The sequence below is a fragment of the Gadus chalcogrammus genome, chromosome 9 (assembly GCF_026213295.1).
Source record: "Gadus chalcogrammus isolate NIFS_2021 chromosome 9, NIFS_Gcha_1.0, whole genome shotgun sequence".
Taxonomy (NCBI): domain Eukaryota; kingdom Metazoa; phylum Chordata; class Actinopteri; order Gadiformes; family Gadidae; genus Gadus; species Gadus chalcogrammus.
Window position 1 is genome coordinate 16310192 of NC_079420.1, and position 17310 is coordinate 16327501.

Consider the following 17310-nt stretch of genomic DNA (forward strand, 5'->3'; position numbering starts at 1 on the left):
TGCTAGAACTTTCAAATCTAGTCATGTAAGCCACTCATGTAAGTTATTGTAGTTTAGGTACTTTCCTGTGTATTGGTTATTTAGAAGTTGGCAAAAATCCAGCTATACCAGTAACCGTTACACTAGAACTAGTAAGGAAGACAGAAAGGAGGAAAGAAATGCTTCAAGAGGAATTAAATATAGTTAACTTTATTCTTTTTAAATTTACAAACAAGGCACCCATTGATTCATTTGTTTTTAAGAGGTTACCATTGACAATGCAAGAACTTGTTTAAGTCCCAATGAAAACACACACACACACACACACACACATACACACAATGGCTGTCATTTGTGAGCTGCACCTCAAATAACGTGACTGTGTATGGTAATGAAATATTATGGAGAGGTGGACACCAAGAACAGAAGGCAAAAAAATATAAACAATATGGTAAAGGGGTACTCGTCCAAACCTTCCGGCTCACTTCAAGCTTAATTGATCGAGCGCAGGTGATCTTGGAGATAAGACAAGAAAGCCTAAAAGAGTAGAACAAAATCAATGGATAGAATTTGTGTGGGTTAGCAACAAGCACAATGTTTAACACGCAGGAGACAAAAATGACTTGGCAGTTAAAAAAAAAAAAAAATACTAAATGTGAACCCATAAGTCAAAAATATATATAATCAGCATAAAAACAAATTTTGAGAAAGGAAAAAGGGAAAACCTTCCCATCAGTAATCGATTTTAAAAGTACAAAAGCGCTGGGGTTTTTAATGGCAAATGAAAGTCTGGATTCTTTAGATTTCCTGAATGCATAATCATGGCAATGATGCAGCTGCAACGAACAGGAAGTGATTTGTGAAAACACAAGACATGGCCATGATCCACTAACGTCTACACCCTGACATAACAGAATGTGCAAAGGCACAATAAATCCTTCTCAGTTATCAACTATTAATGTTGAAGGAACCCTGAATTACATTTTTCCCAATAATCCTTAGACAGGAGACTCCACACCGTACCAGAGCATACTAAACGGGCAGAACAACCCCAAAACTGCCCAATGATCCCACTTGCAAGACATTGTGTCGATAGAGTTGACAAAACTGCAGAGATTTAAAAGATTTCTTAAACAAAATGACAGACAGTGATCCGTGCAGTGAGTATTGGGAAGCTTGCCACTGTGCAAAAAAAGTATTAAATAACATGTTGCGTAATTGGTTACATTTACAGGAAAACATTAAATGTACACAAACTGTTTACTGACAGGCAACTCGACAGTCACATTCATATCCTGGCAGTCATGTTAACATCCTTTTGTGGTAGAAAACATGTTTGCTTTTCTTTCACATTGATTTACAATTGAACCTTCAGGCATAGGTCATGCCAAGTTTTTTGCAGGAGTGCAATTTTATCCTATAAACCGTATGTCCATCACTCATCCTGCAGAAATGTCAAGGCCAGTGTCGTTCCGTTATTCACTCGAACATGAAAAACCTCTCAGTTTAGGGTTATATAGCCCAAGTACACTTTAATGCCAGGTAAACCCATGTTAAACACTGAATACAATGACGAGTAACAAGAGAAAGGGGGGGGAATTCAACAAAAAAGCACACCACTGCAGGGATTATGAAGGATGTGGGGTGTACATAAGGCAACACAGGTCAGCCTGTGTTCAAAGACGAGCAAGTTTTATTTGATTCCAAACCCTGAAACAGACATTTCCAGGTCTGAAACAACCCTGGGAAGGTTTGGACTTAGTACAGATTAATAGACTTTATTGCTAAAGGTAAAATAATCGTACAAGTAGTGGACAGGAAATTGTAGATTTAAAGTGAGAATTCAAGGAAAAAAAATCTGGAAAAGGGAAATTGGACCTTTAAGAAAATGTATTCAATTAGAGCATTTAAAATGGATATCATATAGGATATCAGCCAACCAGAGGCCTTTAGAAATGTATGGTTTCAAAATGATGAAAAATACAAGTCATGATAATTATACCTACAGTGCCTCAAAGGTCTAACATCCTTCCCATCAATCTCATGAGCTTTTATTTTTTTACCTTAGGAGGTAAATACTTGATGACCAGAGATGGATTTAAAAAAGACCAGAAAAAAAGAAAAAAAAAGAAAAGCTCTTCAAATGTATAATATATTTTTCCATAGGCACAGGTTTCAAAGAAAACACCTTGTGCTTGGTCAACATTTGTAAGCCAGCCATTGCATACTCAAAACATTTAAAGACATTACCGCTGGACACAAGGGTTTGCCCTGGTACAGCTAGAATGTGTTAATGATTCAACAAGGAGTTACAGTTGGAAAACAAGAGAGGGAGATCATCCAAAGCCAAACCCATGCAACTTTCCTAACGAATCCAAAAAGTAAATATATTCTCAACTCATTATGCATTAATGTAGACCTGGTGTTTCATTAGGAAAAGTCCAAGTGCTGCTCTTCCATCACATGAGGCTGGAACTGTGCCTCGGACCGGTGGACCAGGGAAACATTATCCATATGAAATGGGATAAATAGAGACTTCTGGAGAGATACTTTTAACTATATGCAACATTGAGCTTCCTTGGACTTTCGAGACTAGTCCCACAGTCTGTGCATGGTCATGGTGTTTAGCTGGTTTGAATGTAAACAGGTAAACATAAAGGTAGGCGGATCGGAGGGAAGGGCCCCATGCCTAGACATCTTTTCTCTCAATGCCTCCAAGTGCCAACCTTTCTTCCATCTACCTCATGCGTCTTCTTTAGTATCTCATGGTGGAGGAAGCCCGGAAGTAGGAGAGGAACTTGAAGCACAGGCTGACCACAAAGTACCAGATGTTCCTGGCCATCTGGGAGCGTGCGATGAAGACACGCCAAAAGAGCACCACCAGGATGGTGTTGAAGGCATAGCGGATGTTCCTCAGTCTGAAATTACACAAGTGCTGCTTTAGAACAGGTTTGCAACTACTTTAGGGTGGATAAGGTTAATTGAGGGAAATTACAGTATAGCCTAGTACATACACTACCATAAAAAAACTTTTGTATCCCCAAAAATGCATTACCGAAAAGACAAGATGATGGCAAAACGTTTGCTTGATTGGGCGGCTCCATGGCTCCCACCACTAGCGCCCTACCCAAATAGGTAATACACCAATGGATGCCGCTTTGGTAGCACAAGGTTTGCTAACCAGAGAAATGCAACATGCAGACTATTTCTGACCTTGCAAAGGTAGATCACCTTACCTGCATTATGGTAAAAAATAATTGTGTGTCTTACTGTGGAAATGTCTTAAGCAACACAGAACTTCTGACAACACTACGTTACAGTACGTTTACTTGGAACGCTTAATCCGATTACAGCCATAGTTCGATTATGCTCCTCAATTAGACAACTGCAATTGCCAGAGTATACATGACGGTGAGAAATTCAATTCATTGCACGAAGCATGTCATGCCCCGGTACGATAGGTGGCGCTGTACGCATTTCCACTAGTGGTGATAGAGCCACCGGCTGACCTCTCCAAGTCCCCAGCAGCAACAAACTCTGACGGCATTCAAGAAAGATGTTTTCAGTAGACAGCTGTCAGCAGCGGCGCAATGAATGAATAAAGATCGTAAACACGTCGGAAGAAAAAGATGTGCCCGAAGTTACTACTTTACAACCTTGTTGATGAACAACATTTAGATAAACATGTACTTATAATTCAGCCTTGGGTGAACGGGGTGATATCGAAGTGCGCATGCACTAGTTGCATGCAATGGATGCATGCCCACTCCCGCAGCTGGGGATACACTTCTTATAGGGGGTAACTAGATTGGCACGACACCGGCTTCCTCCGTCTTCTTCCTTTTTAAATAAATCGCTGTTTCTCGTTTTTCGACGGCGACAACTACACAACGACAATGATAAAGCAAATTAAGATTCATTTTAGCACAGTTCTTGTGAAATTATGACTATCCTTAGGTGATGCTCATTCGTTATAGTTGAACATGAAATGTGTGCATCAAGGTTCCATCTGACAGCTTGCCTGTGCGGTCCCATTATGTTTCTATAGCGTTGGAGAACTGCCACTCTTCATACAGACTATCCATTAGGAAGGCTTTTCCGATGGATCATGGCAAAGCAGGAACTATCTGGGCGTGTGTGGATCAGTGAGTGATCAATGTAAGGACGGACAAAGTTAAACCCCAACATTTGAATTTAGCTCCAGTGAATATGTAGAGCCTAGTCATGAGTGGTTTAAACCAGAGTTGGTCATGTGGGCCCGGTCTAGACTCACTTGTTGAGATGTTTGCGTGCAGCGGGGAGTCCCGACAGGTCCTCGTTGAGGACGTACTTCTTGGTGCCCATGCAGTAGCTCTCCATGTACTCTGCCCAGTTCAGCTGGCGCACGTCAAAGTTGAACACCTAGCAACAGAAGGTAGAGGGGTTGGTAATATCTAGTGGGAACAAGGACTCAAGTCTCACGTCAACACGGGCCTCTTCTGCGGTTGGTAAGGAAAACAAAGATCCATTGTACTACTTAGCCTAGACATTGCGAAACACTTGCAATGTCAGCAGTGGTCTCCTCACCTTAAAAACCGAATAAATGTTCTCCACTATAGACATCTAGACAAGGAATGTGTATTTGAAAGCAGGTTCTATCACAAGACCAAGAGTGGCGCAGAAATGCAAGCTTTCACCCACTGTCCTGATCATTTAAATTCCAGCAGATACAAGAACAGGCCAAGACAATACGTCTATTCAGTGTTGATCCGAGTTTCAACGCTGAATCACACCATTGTAAATAAGACACACTCCCATCTCAGTGTTCGTGTCGGCCGTTTCTATACACACACCCCCAAGGATACAAAATAGCATGTATTGAAGACTGAAGAGATTATATCCATGAAGATGAATTAATTAAAGTGTCACCTTCTTATCTTCTGGGCTCATTCGAGCCATGAGCATACTCAGGTTCTCAGTGTTCCAGACCCAGGAGTTGCTGGTGAAGTACTCCAACACCATCATGGCTTTGTGCAGACGATTGATCGTCTTCATCATCCTGGAAGTCAGTAGGACAGGACCAAGATTAATGGAGAATAGAGAATTACAGCGGGGAATCTAGTGATTCAGTTCAATTGGGCGAAAGGATGTGGTCAGTATAGGTTGTGAGGGGTGAAGGGGGCCAGAGTTAGAGGATGTGGGTAAAGAGTGAATAGAGATGGGTTGGGTATTGGAGGAGAGGATAGGGTAAAAGGGTCTGCAACAAGATAATCATGCCAGCGAAAGCGGTTGGTCCAAAGGGAATTTTGTTTAATAATTAAATTTCATTTTTAAAATGAAATCTCCGTTATAGCCATTTTGCTCTCTGTATGCTTTGATTGCTGCACAAAATAATTTGACAATTTTGAGTGTATGCTTTTCTCAGCCTTGCATTGGATAAAAGATGAATCCCAATTTTTGGTTTATTTAGTCATCCAGTGGTAAAAAAATCAAGTATAATCAAGTATCGCCATGGAGACACCGCTTCCCCCCTTCTTCCGTGTGGAAGATACTCAGGACCTCGGTTGACATGCAGACACGAGCAGCTCAACCCCTTAACATGGCTATATTGAACCACTGATAAGTACCCATAGGGGCCTTGCACTTCTTTGGTTTGAAATGTATGGCTATATTGAACCACTGATAAGTACCAATAGGGGCCTTTCAGTTCTTTTGAAATGGTGTCAAGGGTGTCTCGCAAATACTTTGATTACGGGATTCAAAAGGACAGTAATCAGTCCATATAGAGGTGAGGAGGAAATGGCCTCAGAGGAACGTATCCCACTTGTGTAGAGCAACTGCATCTAGGCCACCATCACTGAAAAGTAGCTCCACAGACCACCGAGCCGCTACCAGAGATCCATTCATGAAGACTATGCTCTTTAAATAAAAGGTTATTGGTTTGGATCATTTGAATACCGACATTGATGCAGCAATAAACATACATAATGCAGCTCTTAATCAGTGCATTAATTAATGAGGACATCTGAGCATTAGAATGTTGAATAAATTAAAGGGGCAGTAATTGGTACCTATATTCCAATCAAATGATGAAAGTTGTAATAAAATCCAATCATAAGAATTAATTTTATTGAATGAATTATTCAACACCGCAAAAGCTAAGTATGGTGAAATTCCAACAATCTACTCAGAAAAGAACACGCACCATTTCTGCATAATGGTGCACGTCTGAAATACCTCCGGCTTGCAATTAACTTTTCTATTTTCTGAAAATGCCACTCACTTCAGCAGGCCATTTATTGTGTTCAGCAGGACATACACTTGACACTGAGGGAATTATGGTCTGCAATCAATAGACTGCAATTGCTGTCACATCCTGAACACAACATGGATTTAGTCAAACTCTAAAGGCCCATGGCTTCACAAATACCAAATGAGTAAGGGATAACTGTAAATTCATGTTGCCAACATGGCTTTTCCAAAAAAAACAACATACAAAAGCCAATCTCATGAATAGAAAAAACAAAACAATTAAACCACAAAAAGGTCCCAATGCAAATCTGGCTAAAGTGCCTTCCCAGGTAAATGCAGGGCGGCGCAATGTAAATCAAACTCATGCTTGCAGAGACAAACATTTGCCGTCATGATAAAGATGTTAGCTTCCCTTTAACAAAGCCCAAGTCCAGGCCATTCCATGAGGTAACAAGCACCGCAAACCGTTACCCTTCCTAACCCGACAACCGTCACTAGGGATGCACCGATACCGATACTTGGAGGCCAATACAACTTTACACAAAGTGCCGTAACATTTAAGAGCCAGTGAACCCATAACCTATTTTTTTCCGTGGTAATTTGTTATATACATGATAGTCAAGGCTGTAATCTATTCCATTTCATCTTGTGTGTAGCTCTATCTGGGCAGGGGTTGACTGCGACATCCAAAGGAAAGTTGAGCATTTCGGAAACGTATTGTATACCGCAACCGTGTGTGGATGGTGAGGCTCCGTCTGAGCAGAGATTTATTCAATACCAACTTCCAAGGGTGGGGCTTCCCAGACATGTAGAATAACACTATGCGTGTGTGTGGAGGGCGAAGCTCCGTCTGAGCAGAGGTTTATTTCTATGTCTGAGGGTTGGGCTTTACGGACACAATGTACCTCACTACCGTGGGCCACGCTTTTCGAATACAACATCACTAATACGACTGTACGAAAAAAGCATCAAGGTTAGCGTGGGCCGTACCCATCACAATAACACAATCCCTTTTCCTAGAACTCACAGCCCCTAGTGTTTGAATTCCTGCTGAGTCACTGGATCACTGGCTCTTTAAACTGCACTAGTATTATTAAGTACTCTGTTTAAGTACTCTGTACACAAACGCAAGGACTTGTATTTAGTCTGAGAAGGTGTAATCGGTGCATCCCTAACCGTCACACAATAAAACCCCTTAGTGAAAAGCGGTTGGTGGAGCAGGTGAAGCCCGATGGGGTTCCCGGTGAGGGAACAGGACAGGTCCAGCCTTACCGGGGCTCACGGCCGGTCAGACCAAGGTAACCGTCATGGATCAGTGCGGGCAGCTTGTGGCTGACCATTATCCAGTACTGATTGGTAAAGGGATTGGAGCGTAGATTGAGATTGGGCCTTCTGAAGGCACGTTCTAAGGGGTTGATCTTGAAGCTCATGTTTACAGAGGTCTCTGCAGGAGACAAGACACATACATCACAAGACAAGGAGACAGAATGGGATGAGACGATGAGGATGTGCTCAATTCTTTGACGCTCAAGCCATCAAATGCATGGTCCTAAAACCATCGACCCGTCGATACAGTTTACTAAGGAGGTCCAAATAGTCACCAACAAGAAGGCCGTTACCCTTGACTATAGGACATTACAGCCGATGCAGTGACAACTACCATCTGAAATCAGGTCTCCAAAGAACCAAAGTGTCCTTCAGGGCATTTTGGAAACACAGCAACAAAAAATTAAAAATGAAATACACCATGAAGAAAACCAAAGTAAAGAATGTATAACCCATCCTGTACATGTACAATGGGTTGTACATCCTTAAGCTCCCAAAGCGACAACCAAGAAGAGTCACGTGACATTTAGCGCTGGCAGTGAGATTATTGTGAGAGGTATAAGTAAAGAGGCAAAGCACATTAGAGGTGAAACAGCAGAAGGTACACGGAATGGGGAGGCACAGATTTGGTGGACGACTTAAGTCGGCGGGGTCAAGTTTACCTTGGCTCTCGTCCAATCAACCTGAGGTACAGATCATAGAGGAAAGCTGGAGCCTTGTGGCTCACGGCAATCCAATACTGATTGATTAGGTGATTTGTTGTGAGATTAACATTGGGACGTCTGAAAGCCTGCTCAAGCGGGTTCCTCTTGAACGTGGATATTACATGGTGCTCTGAGGAACAAAAGGTGTGGAATGACATGACAACGGTTACCAAGGCCACACCAAGAGTAAAACATGACCATTTATCGAGTCAAAGCGCTTGGTTCAGATCCGTTCCATATCACTAAACATTAGGGGGTCCACCATTTTTGTACGTTACACATTTGTCCAGCTGATTTATTTAGCTCATGACAGTTATTTATGCTGAACATTCCATGCCATAAATTAAGTCTATAAATATAAAGGATTATTTTCATTCTCCACTCTACAGAATGCCAGGCACGATATTTAAATGAAACGTATATGCTTCCAACGTATACGCTTCCATCTGGTTTAACAAGTCAAGCAGCTTTTGGTTATTTATTTTTCTTTAAGAACCGGCACATGCAAACAATAGTTGTTGCAGACCTCGTTGAAGACCTCGTTCACCTTAGTAACGGGTCAACAAAAAGACTGACCCATTTCCTCAACTCGAGGTGCCTTCACACCAAAACCGTAGCAAATTTTTCACAAAGAGAACAACAACGCAAAATTGGCATGATTCAATTTGCTCGAACGACGTGATCACGCCTTATTCTCGGGATTTGTAATATTTTAACTTCGGCACGAATTTGACATAATGCGTCACTAAACGGCCTGAAGTCCTGATTGCATGACAAAGCAGCAGTCATCCAGACACAGCTCTTGGAGAGGACCAGTACAAGAGGTGGTGTCACGGTGGTTATCCCGCCCACGGCTGGCGGAGAGAGACGTTCTTGGCGCGAGTAACCACTTGCATTCAATGTTTTTTTAAAGTCACTTTGCTTTTGGTGTGATGACGGCTTACTGTGCACCACTCAACAGATAGGCATCACTTAAAAAACAAGACGTTGAATGAACTTGTACATTTCACGTCATACGTTTATCATTAAAAAAATGTTTGTGATTTACTACCTCCATCAACTCCAAAAAAAACAACAAAATAGTATCGCCATTTCAATCCACAAAAAATAAAGCTTACCAACTTCTCCCCAGCGGAAAGGGTTAATTCCCCCAGTGGTGCAGTTGTACACCATGATGTTCTTGGGCCTGTTCACAGAAAGGGCAATCAGTAAACCGTGTGGACTATGGAGCGTCAGAGTGGGGACCGTCATGAGTGGGTGTGCGCGTGTCGGACCTGTTGTGCATCTGTGCTCCAGAGTACCAGGCGGCCGCCAGTGTGGTGTTGATGACCACGTCCACCGGCACCAGGTCCGCCACCGCGTCGTTGGCGGCCCGCATTGTCCGCAGGATGCCCTTACCGGCCTGGTTAACATGAGGGAAGGGATGAGGGACATGCAGACAACTAGTGGAACACGTATGGAGCTCAAATAAAAGACATTGAAAAGAAGAAATATGCTTCACGCATGTCGTCTTTCTGTGGTTGATACTTACAGCAATGAATATTCCACTGGGTCCATTAAAGTTATCAATCCACCCCTAAATAAAATGAATAAATATTGATGGATGAACACGTTGGAGAAGATTATACAATTCAATTCTGTGCACTAGTAGTGTATTTCTAACAAGACAAATGTTGGCATAATCTTGGCATGTCTGGGGCTGACTCACAGGGAAGGGCTCCTTCCAGCTGGCTCCCACTATGGAGGGTCTGACGATGGCCACGTTCAGGCTCCCGGCCTCCTGCTGCACCAGGTGCTCAGCCAGGGCCTTTGTGAAGGTGTAGGTGTTGGGGCGCTTCCCGAGCAGCTTGGGAGTCAGCGCTGACACCATCTTCTCATCCATCCAGCTGGAGGGAGAACGTGCGTTATTCCATTACGTAGAGCTGGAACAGGTAGGCGGGTTTGACTTGGCTGCAATCCAAGCAATTTTCCACCCACACAACTGCTAATAATTGTATCTTCATTTCACTGGGTGAGAGCAATCCTGTGATACAATCATTCATATTGATGAACACTCAGGACTAAAATGACTTCTTCTGATTGGCCCAACTAGCAGGATCTTAATTAGGACTGCAACGTGTAAAAACCTTTACTGCACTATAGTGGCGTGGCTCCCTATTGTGCTTGCTGCACTACTGACCTAAATTATCCTATGAACGGTGCATGCAGCAGTTAGCAACAGCTGCAAAAGATACGTTAATAAAAAATGTAGTTGAATAATGAGTCCTTTCTATCTAAATGTTTTTTCTGCATCATTTGGCCAAACAGGCGTTTGGTATGACATCATATCTGACATTTCAGCCAACCAGAAACCGGGCATTACATGATTTAGGTCTTACAAAATGCCCAAGTGTCCAGCAGTAACCGATGACCATTGATGAACTTACTCCAGGCTCTCAATGAGCTTCCTGTAGTCAACGGGTGGGGTATAGACCACTTCCTCGATGAGCTCCCGGTCACAGTTGGCATAGGCTGTGGAGACGTGGAGAAACACCTCCAGGTGCTTCATACTGTGGGCCAGCGTCACCATCTTTTGGGTGGCCAAGACATTCAGTTGAAATGCATCCCTAAAAAAGGAGGACAAATGGTTATGAAAGGAGTCAACTCTTGTGTAAATCATTATCACTAGGCAGATCTTTTCCATTCTTAAAAAAATTGAATCTAGATATATTTGAATACAAATGCTCTGAAATACATTTGTTTCTGGTTTATATTCATGAGAGGACCAATATATTCATAAGAGACACATTAAAATCAAGCCCAGCGATATCAACTCACTTGAGAGGCTCATTAAAGCGAACAGTGGCGGCCCAGTGGAAGACGATGTGGATGTGTTCGGCCAGGGTGGCCTGGTCCTCTTTGCTGAGGTTCAGGTCCTTCTGTGTGAGGTCGCTGTTCACTGCAATGATCTTCTCCGCAAAATCTGGCTGCTCCTCCTGCAACCTGTCAAACAACTGACAATGCAAACCAAATGCTGTGAGGAAAACCGGATTCCAGGGAGGTCATTTTGATCATTTTTAAGCAATCGCAAGATAAATTAAGAAAAAAAAAGAAAAAAAATGTCCTTCTCTTTGATAGTAATCAGTGCAGACAGTTATTCTCTCATTGAAGTGGTAAAGGCCTGGATGGTCACCTTGGAGTTGATGACGTCTGCGATGCGGGTCTGGGGAGACTGGCCCGCTTTGGGCCGGACCATCACGTAGACGGAGCGCACCTGCGGGCAGGACCTCAGCAGCTTCTCCAGGAGCACCTGGAACCCAAGGCCAGGGAACTTCAAACCAAGGGTCTTTACTTCAAAAGCATTAAGCAGCAAATGTTTGGCGTTTGTACTTGTTAAATGACTTTGATAAAGCAATTATCCATGTGTAATTAAATTATTTACAGCTGATCGACTAATCGGCGCAGCTCTACTACTGAAGCATAAACTAAAGTTAATTAGAACATGGTGTAACCGATAAATATTTACACCTAGATTTAATTTCCTTCAATTCGACTGGCCAATACTGAATAGGTCTTTAAGACTTTAGAGAATCAATATTTTTTTGCAATGTACATCACGAATGGAGACCCAGAGTTGACCCAGTGCAGAATTGTTGACATTTATCCAGCCCTGATGGACCTACCTTGCCCATGAAGCCAGTTGCACCGGTGATCAGCACATTCTTTCCGGCATAGTATTCTGGGATGCTCACCATGATGACAGCCCTCCAATTTTAATTTGGACAAAAGCTTTTAAAAAGTTCACCTGAAAACAAAACGAGAATTAGTTTAACGTCAGCTAGCCTTTTTCAATGATGTGAACATCATCCACCAAATTCGAAAAAGGTATTCAGAAAGGATCAAACCACAGCGAAATCAATTGACAGAATCAATAAATTCTGAATCAATTGACACCTATACAGCAAGAACAACTATTTGCAGAGAGAACTTCAAACAGTAGCCCGTGGCAAGTTAGTCATATAGTGGCTTATCAGTATTGGTCAATGCAGAAGTCATTCACGGGGCTCCTGATATCAGATATTGAGGTTTAACCATTTACAGAGGTGGTGGGCCAATTGAGATAGGCAAATAAACCAGTAGCTAGTTAATATCAGATAAAGTATCCAATAGGCCTACTAGGCATCATAAAACCAAGGCCATAATAAATATACGTATTCAACATATCTGCCATACCATTGCATACAACTAACAGGATGCCAGTTGAGGAAAGATATCAGCCTAAAGTCTGACTTTAATATTGGTCATTGGGCAAAGTATTTCAGGTTAGAAGGTGCGTTGGTTAATTAACTTCTAATGCAGGGTGAGACAGCACAGACCAGCCATACTTTTCTGGCTGGTATCATTAGCAGAAGATAACACTGCACATACTGGTACATTATTTTGGGGTGAATTGCCTTTGTAGTTTGCAATAATACAACATATGTGTTAATTGAAGACTGCATGTAGTGCCCCCAAGGCCTAAAAAGCACTCTACTTGTAACCTGAAACGAGTATAAGATACACAACCGTTGAGTGTTATGCTGACATTCACAGAAATTAGTACCCCACTACCATATGAACAGCCAGGGCCCTATTTTAACGGTCTGAAACGCAAGTGAGAAGCGCCAGGCGCAAGTAGCTTTGTGGGCGGTTCTATGGCGATGTTGCGATTTTACCGGCGCATAAATGGCTCTTGCGCTCGGCGCAAATCTAAAAAGGGTTGGTCTGAAGCAGCCTAATTACCCTTATGTGTGGTTTGGGCGTAACGTGCAATAAACCAATGAGAGTAGCCATCTCCCATCCCCTTTAAGAGCCATGAGCGCATTTGATCTGACGAGTTGATATTTTGACAGCGCTTTTGCAGTCTCCGATGAGACAGATGCATGACTGCATGAATTTCAAACTTCAAATGGCTCAGTTTATTGCCAAATAATATGGCCTAATTCACATATGGAATAACGTTTTCTTCCACAACTTCAGAAACACTGAGTCCTCAAATACATTTTCATATCACTCATATGATATGCGGCAACTGTGGTTCTCTTTAATGAATACGCAATAACAAACATCGTTTCTTACCAGTATTTTATTAATTATCGTTATTGACTTGTGTTCCTAATATGCATGGTTACCCCCGTTAATATACATTGCCAATGGACTGTATTATGCGTTACGTGTTTAGTTTGCGTGTGTTTAAACAGATGGACGCACACACTCGCGCCCGCTTCCATTAATTATTTTACACATAAACACACGCGCGCCCGCATTCATTCATTCTTTTTATCCCTCACTCACGGTAAAACAATCTCACGATCAAATACTCATCAATCCTAAAAGATATGGGCTTATACACGATGTCTGTGTCAAGAAAATATGAGTTTGCTGTACGGTGTTTGCAGATGCATTGATTTAAAAGTACAACTTATTACCGCTGTATCAGATGTTCTTTCCCAAATAATTTACCAAGAATGTGCACTAGATGAGAGAAGCAAAGTGTATGCGCGAGGTGCACAAGCAACATTATGCATGCAACCTTAAAATAGCATCTGAACAACGCGCCACTGACTTTGAACCAGGTATTTCCTGGTTTGTGGTGCAATTGTTTTCTGAAACTGCAAAATAGCACCAGGGAACGTTTGCGCCAGAACATGCCTCCTCCTTTCGCCGCACCGCCCCTTGGGGCACAAGATCATTCCCTAATTTACCGACACGTGGCGCAGGAGGGAAAAGAACACTATGCGCCAGTTGCAAACTAGCAACGACACATGCGTCAGTGTAGACAGTAAATTGCGCCGGATGCAAGATAGGGCCCCCAGAGTTCTATCAGCCAAAAAATATTCCACAATATGACGGGATTATACTAGTCGGAAAGTTAACGCTAAATAAAGTGCAACATATGTTGAGTTTGTGTTGGCAACACAATATCTGGAGTGGCCAAGATAGTCCATTAATACAATTGTGTGCATTAACTCAAATATCGCAATGCTTTTGTAACATCCCCAAGTGGCTTCCCAGGTACACATACTGGGAAATATAGGCACCTGCATGAGTGATAAGTAGTGTAAATAGTAGAAAAATAAAAGGCTATGTTGACAAAAGAAGGCGTTTCCTTTCCTCCAAGACAAATGAGGGGCCGGTGACTATACAAATATATAATTAACCAAAGTTCCGTTCTTGCATTGTAAGGGTCTCAAAATGTGTCTCAAACCAACCACAACCTAGTAGTCTATTTATGTAGCACTTTTCATAAACCTTTCAGAAAGGATAGTCAACCATTACATTTGCTATATGGAGCACATTATGTGAAATGCCAACACATTTCGCAGGAACCTAAATATATATATATACCTGGTACAGATAGGCTTAACTTGTGAACTACAATTCAAACTCTTAAAGCTCTGAGGCAATGTTGGAGACCAATGACACACATCCATTTCTCCAAAAGCCGGAAAAACACACACACACACACACACACACACACACACACACACACACACACACACACACACACACACACACACACACACACACACACACACACACACACACACACACACACACACACACACACACACACGCTGGAAAACCAGTTCTATAAATTTGCTTCTTGTCCATTATGGTTTGCTATTCAAAGAGAACGGTGCAACAGCCAAGGGAACCGCACACATTTAAGCCACCTTTAATGAATTTTAGAGGCCTGATTTTAATAGACAGGAATGTAGCCTTCAATAATTCAGGGCAGGGATTTAGAGAATCCGCTTTTCCACAGAGCAAGTACTTGCATTTGGTTACTTTGGGAATTTGAACACTGAGATCTTAAAAAATGCATCACACACACACACACACACACACACACACACACACACACACACACACACACACACACACACACACACACACACACACACACACACACACACACACACACACACACACACACACACACACACACACACACACACACACACACGGTTCTGGCCGATGACGCAGATGTAGGGTTTGCTGCAATGCATGTATTTCTAAGTCCCCGGCTTCAACTGTAAGATTGCCTAACCACAGCAAAAAACCAATGACACAGATGCTGAATAAAACCAAAGTTTGGGAAGAAATCAAAACTGACCAAAGCAAACAAATGATCAAGGATGCAGAAGTGATGCAGATGTTTGACCCGTCATTCCCCAAAAGAAAATGTAGCATATGTATATTTAAAAGGTTGTAAAGTAACAAATGTTTTTTAAAAAAGACAGCAAATGGAATGACTGAACACAATGATCAGATTAGGAAATTATTTGAATAGATGTGAAAATGCATTGTATGTGCTCATCAAACTGAATTAGAAAAAAATGTCAAAAGGCAGTTGAAGTAAGGTTTATAACCTGAGTTTAAGAAAAGAGGTGTGATATTTGAGTCACACTTTATTTGGATGAGCTTGACAACTGAATGCAAGTGCAACCATGCTATCAGGACCAGCTTTAGCACTGGACCAAGTAAACACAGACCTTTCACGTTGAATAATGGATCAACACAGTTTGTGCACTATTCAGAATAATTAATATACTACTTGCAACTAGAGAAAACTATGGAGGAATAATATGCAATCCACATTTGGCATTTATCAATGCTCACTTTTCAATTCACACAATTGACAATCCCCAGCTCAAGCAAGAAAAAATATCTCTGCCTCATTCGTGTCCGTTACTATGCTCTATGTATTTTGAGCATCCTTCTCCAATAGACTTGCCAAACAGGTCAGGTTATTTACTAGTTTTTTTTTAAGGTTAGATGACAATGTCAGAATTCATGAAAGATTTTGGCAAACAACATGCAAGTTGCCAGAGCTGCTCTTCTCAGGCAAAACAAACATTGGCTTATAGGTTAGGATAGGACAGTTAAGAGAAGGGCTTGACATCCACACGTGAGGCGATGAGAGACAACCGAATTGTTCTTTAACGTTTCAAGAAACTCCAGAAGTATAAAGCTTAATTTAATGCTCAACCTACGCATTCATCAAACTACATGATGGCACCCAGTTGGCTTTGTCTAGTAAAACAAATGCGTTGTTATGCGCGATTAACTGGATTTTACCAAAGGAAAATGCATAACTGTCTAATAAGAGACATTTGTAGAATAACTAAAATTTAGAGCTCTAATTGAGAGTAGATTCAACGGATCCCGTGGTGCCAATCACACACAGCTGGCGCACATCATTACAAAAATGACAACCCCGGCATTGTGCTTCGTTTTCTTAAACATTGAATGCCATCACAAGAGTGTCCACCGATATTTCACCAAGAAGCCTTGAAATCATCAGGGGGAAACAGATTGAATGTGAACCAGCCTAGATCCTTAGCTGTTTTGTGATGAAATGCTAGGGGTGGCTAAAAGTATGTCGTGGTATCCATTAGTACGGTGCTATGACGCGACACTAGTTATTGTGCTAAACTGCTCCTTCAATGGCAGCAGTAAGACATTTGACCCCTTCTGTCCTTCCAACGTAACCACTCAGTTGTGGGTATTTTCCGCGGTGTATTGAAAGATGTGACTTCAACTACCCTGTTTGTTTGGAGCTCCTCCCGACTAACGTTACCAACCCCTCCCTCTGTTGCGCATCCTTTCCACGACTGCCTCTGTGCAATGCACGCAATGGAGCCCAAGCTATACTCGGTTATTCATATCAAGACATTGCTTTCCGAGATCAAATACGATCTCAGAATACGAGTTAAAATGCTTCAGAATCGGTTGAAGCACACGCGTACCTAGAATATCGACAAATAACTGCTTACCCGGATAAAAACGTGTGACTGAAACCCGCGTGTCCTGTGTGGTGCGAGCAGCGTCAGCTCGAGTCTCGAGAACAGGAAACATGAAGGGTGGTGGAGTCATTTAGCGAGCGTGACGTCAGCACCGCTTCCCCAAATAACGTTGATTCAGATTCCTGTTACTATTATGTTATACTGCACTGTTAATCACAAATCATTATGCTTCCACCAGCCTTTTTTATACATGTATTCCGAACTAAATGTTTTCCGCTATCCATTCCTTTATTCATTGA

At 42.1% G+C, this 17310-nt stretch overlaps 1 protein-coding gene across 1 annotated transcript; it reads right to left on the reverse strand.

The window, feature by feature from the left end:
• Positions 1-168: 168 nt before the first annotated feature.
• LOC130388738 (fatty acyl-CoA reductase 1-like) lies at positions 169-17273 on the reverse strand. The gene is made up of 13 exons (XM_056598223.1): positions 17042-17273; positions 11903-12024; positions 11413-11529; positions 11058-11233; positions 10667-10846; positions 9949-10126; positions 9772-9816; positions 9515-9642; positions 9359-9426; positions 8199-8370; positions 4888-5017; positions 4253-4380; positions 169-2897 (listed from the first exon to the last, which is right to left on the reverse strand). The coding sequence occupies exons 2-13, from the start codon at positions 11972-11974 to the stop codon at positions 2735-2737; spliced, it is 1557 nt and encodes a 518-aa protein (XP_056454198.1). The 5' UTR covers positions 11975-12024; positions 17042-17273; the 3' UTR covers positions 169-2734.
• Positions 17274-17310: the final 37 nt, after the last annotated feature.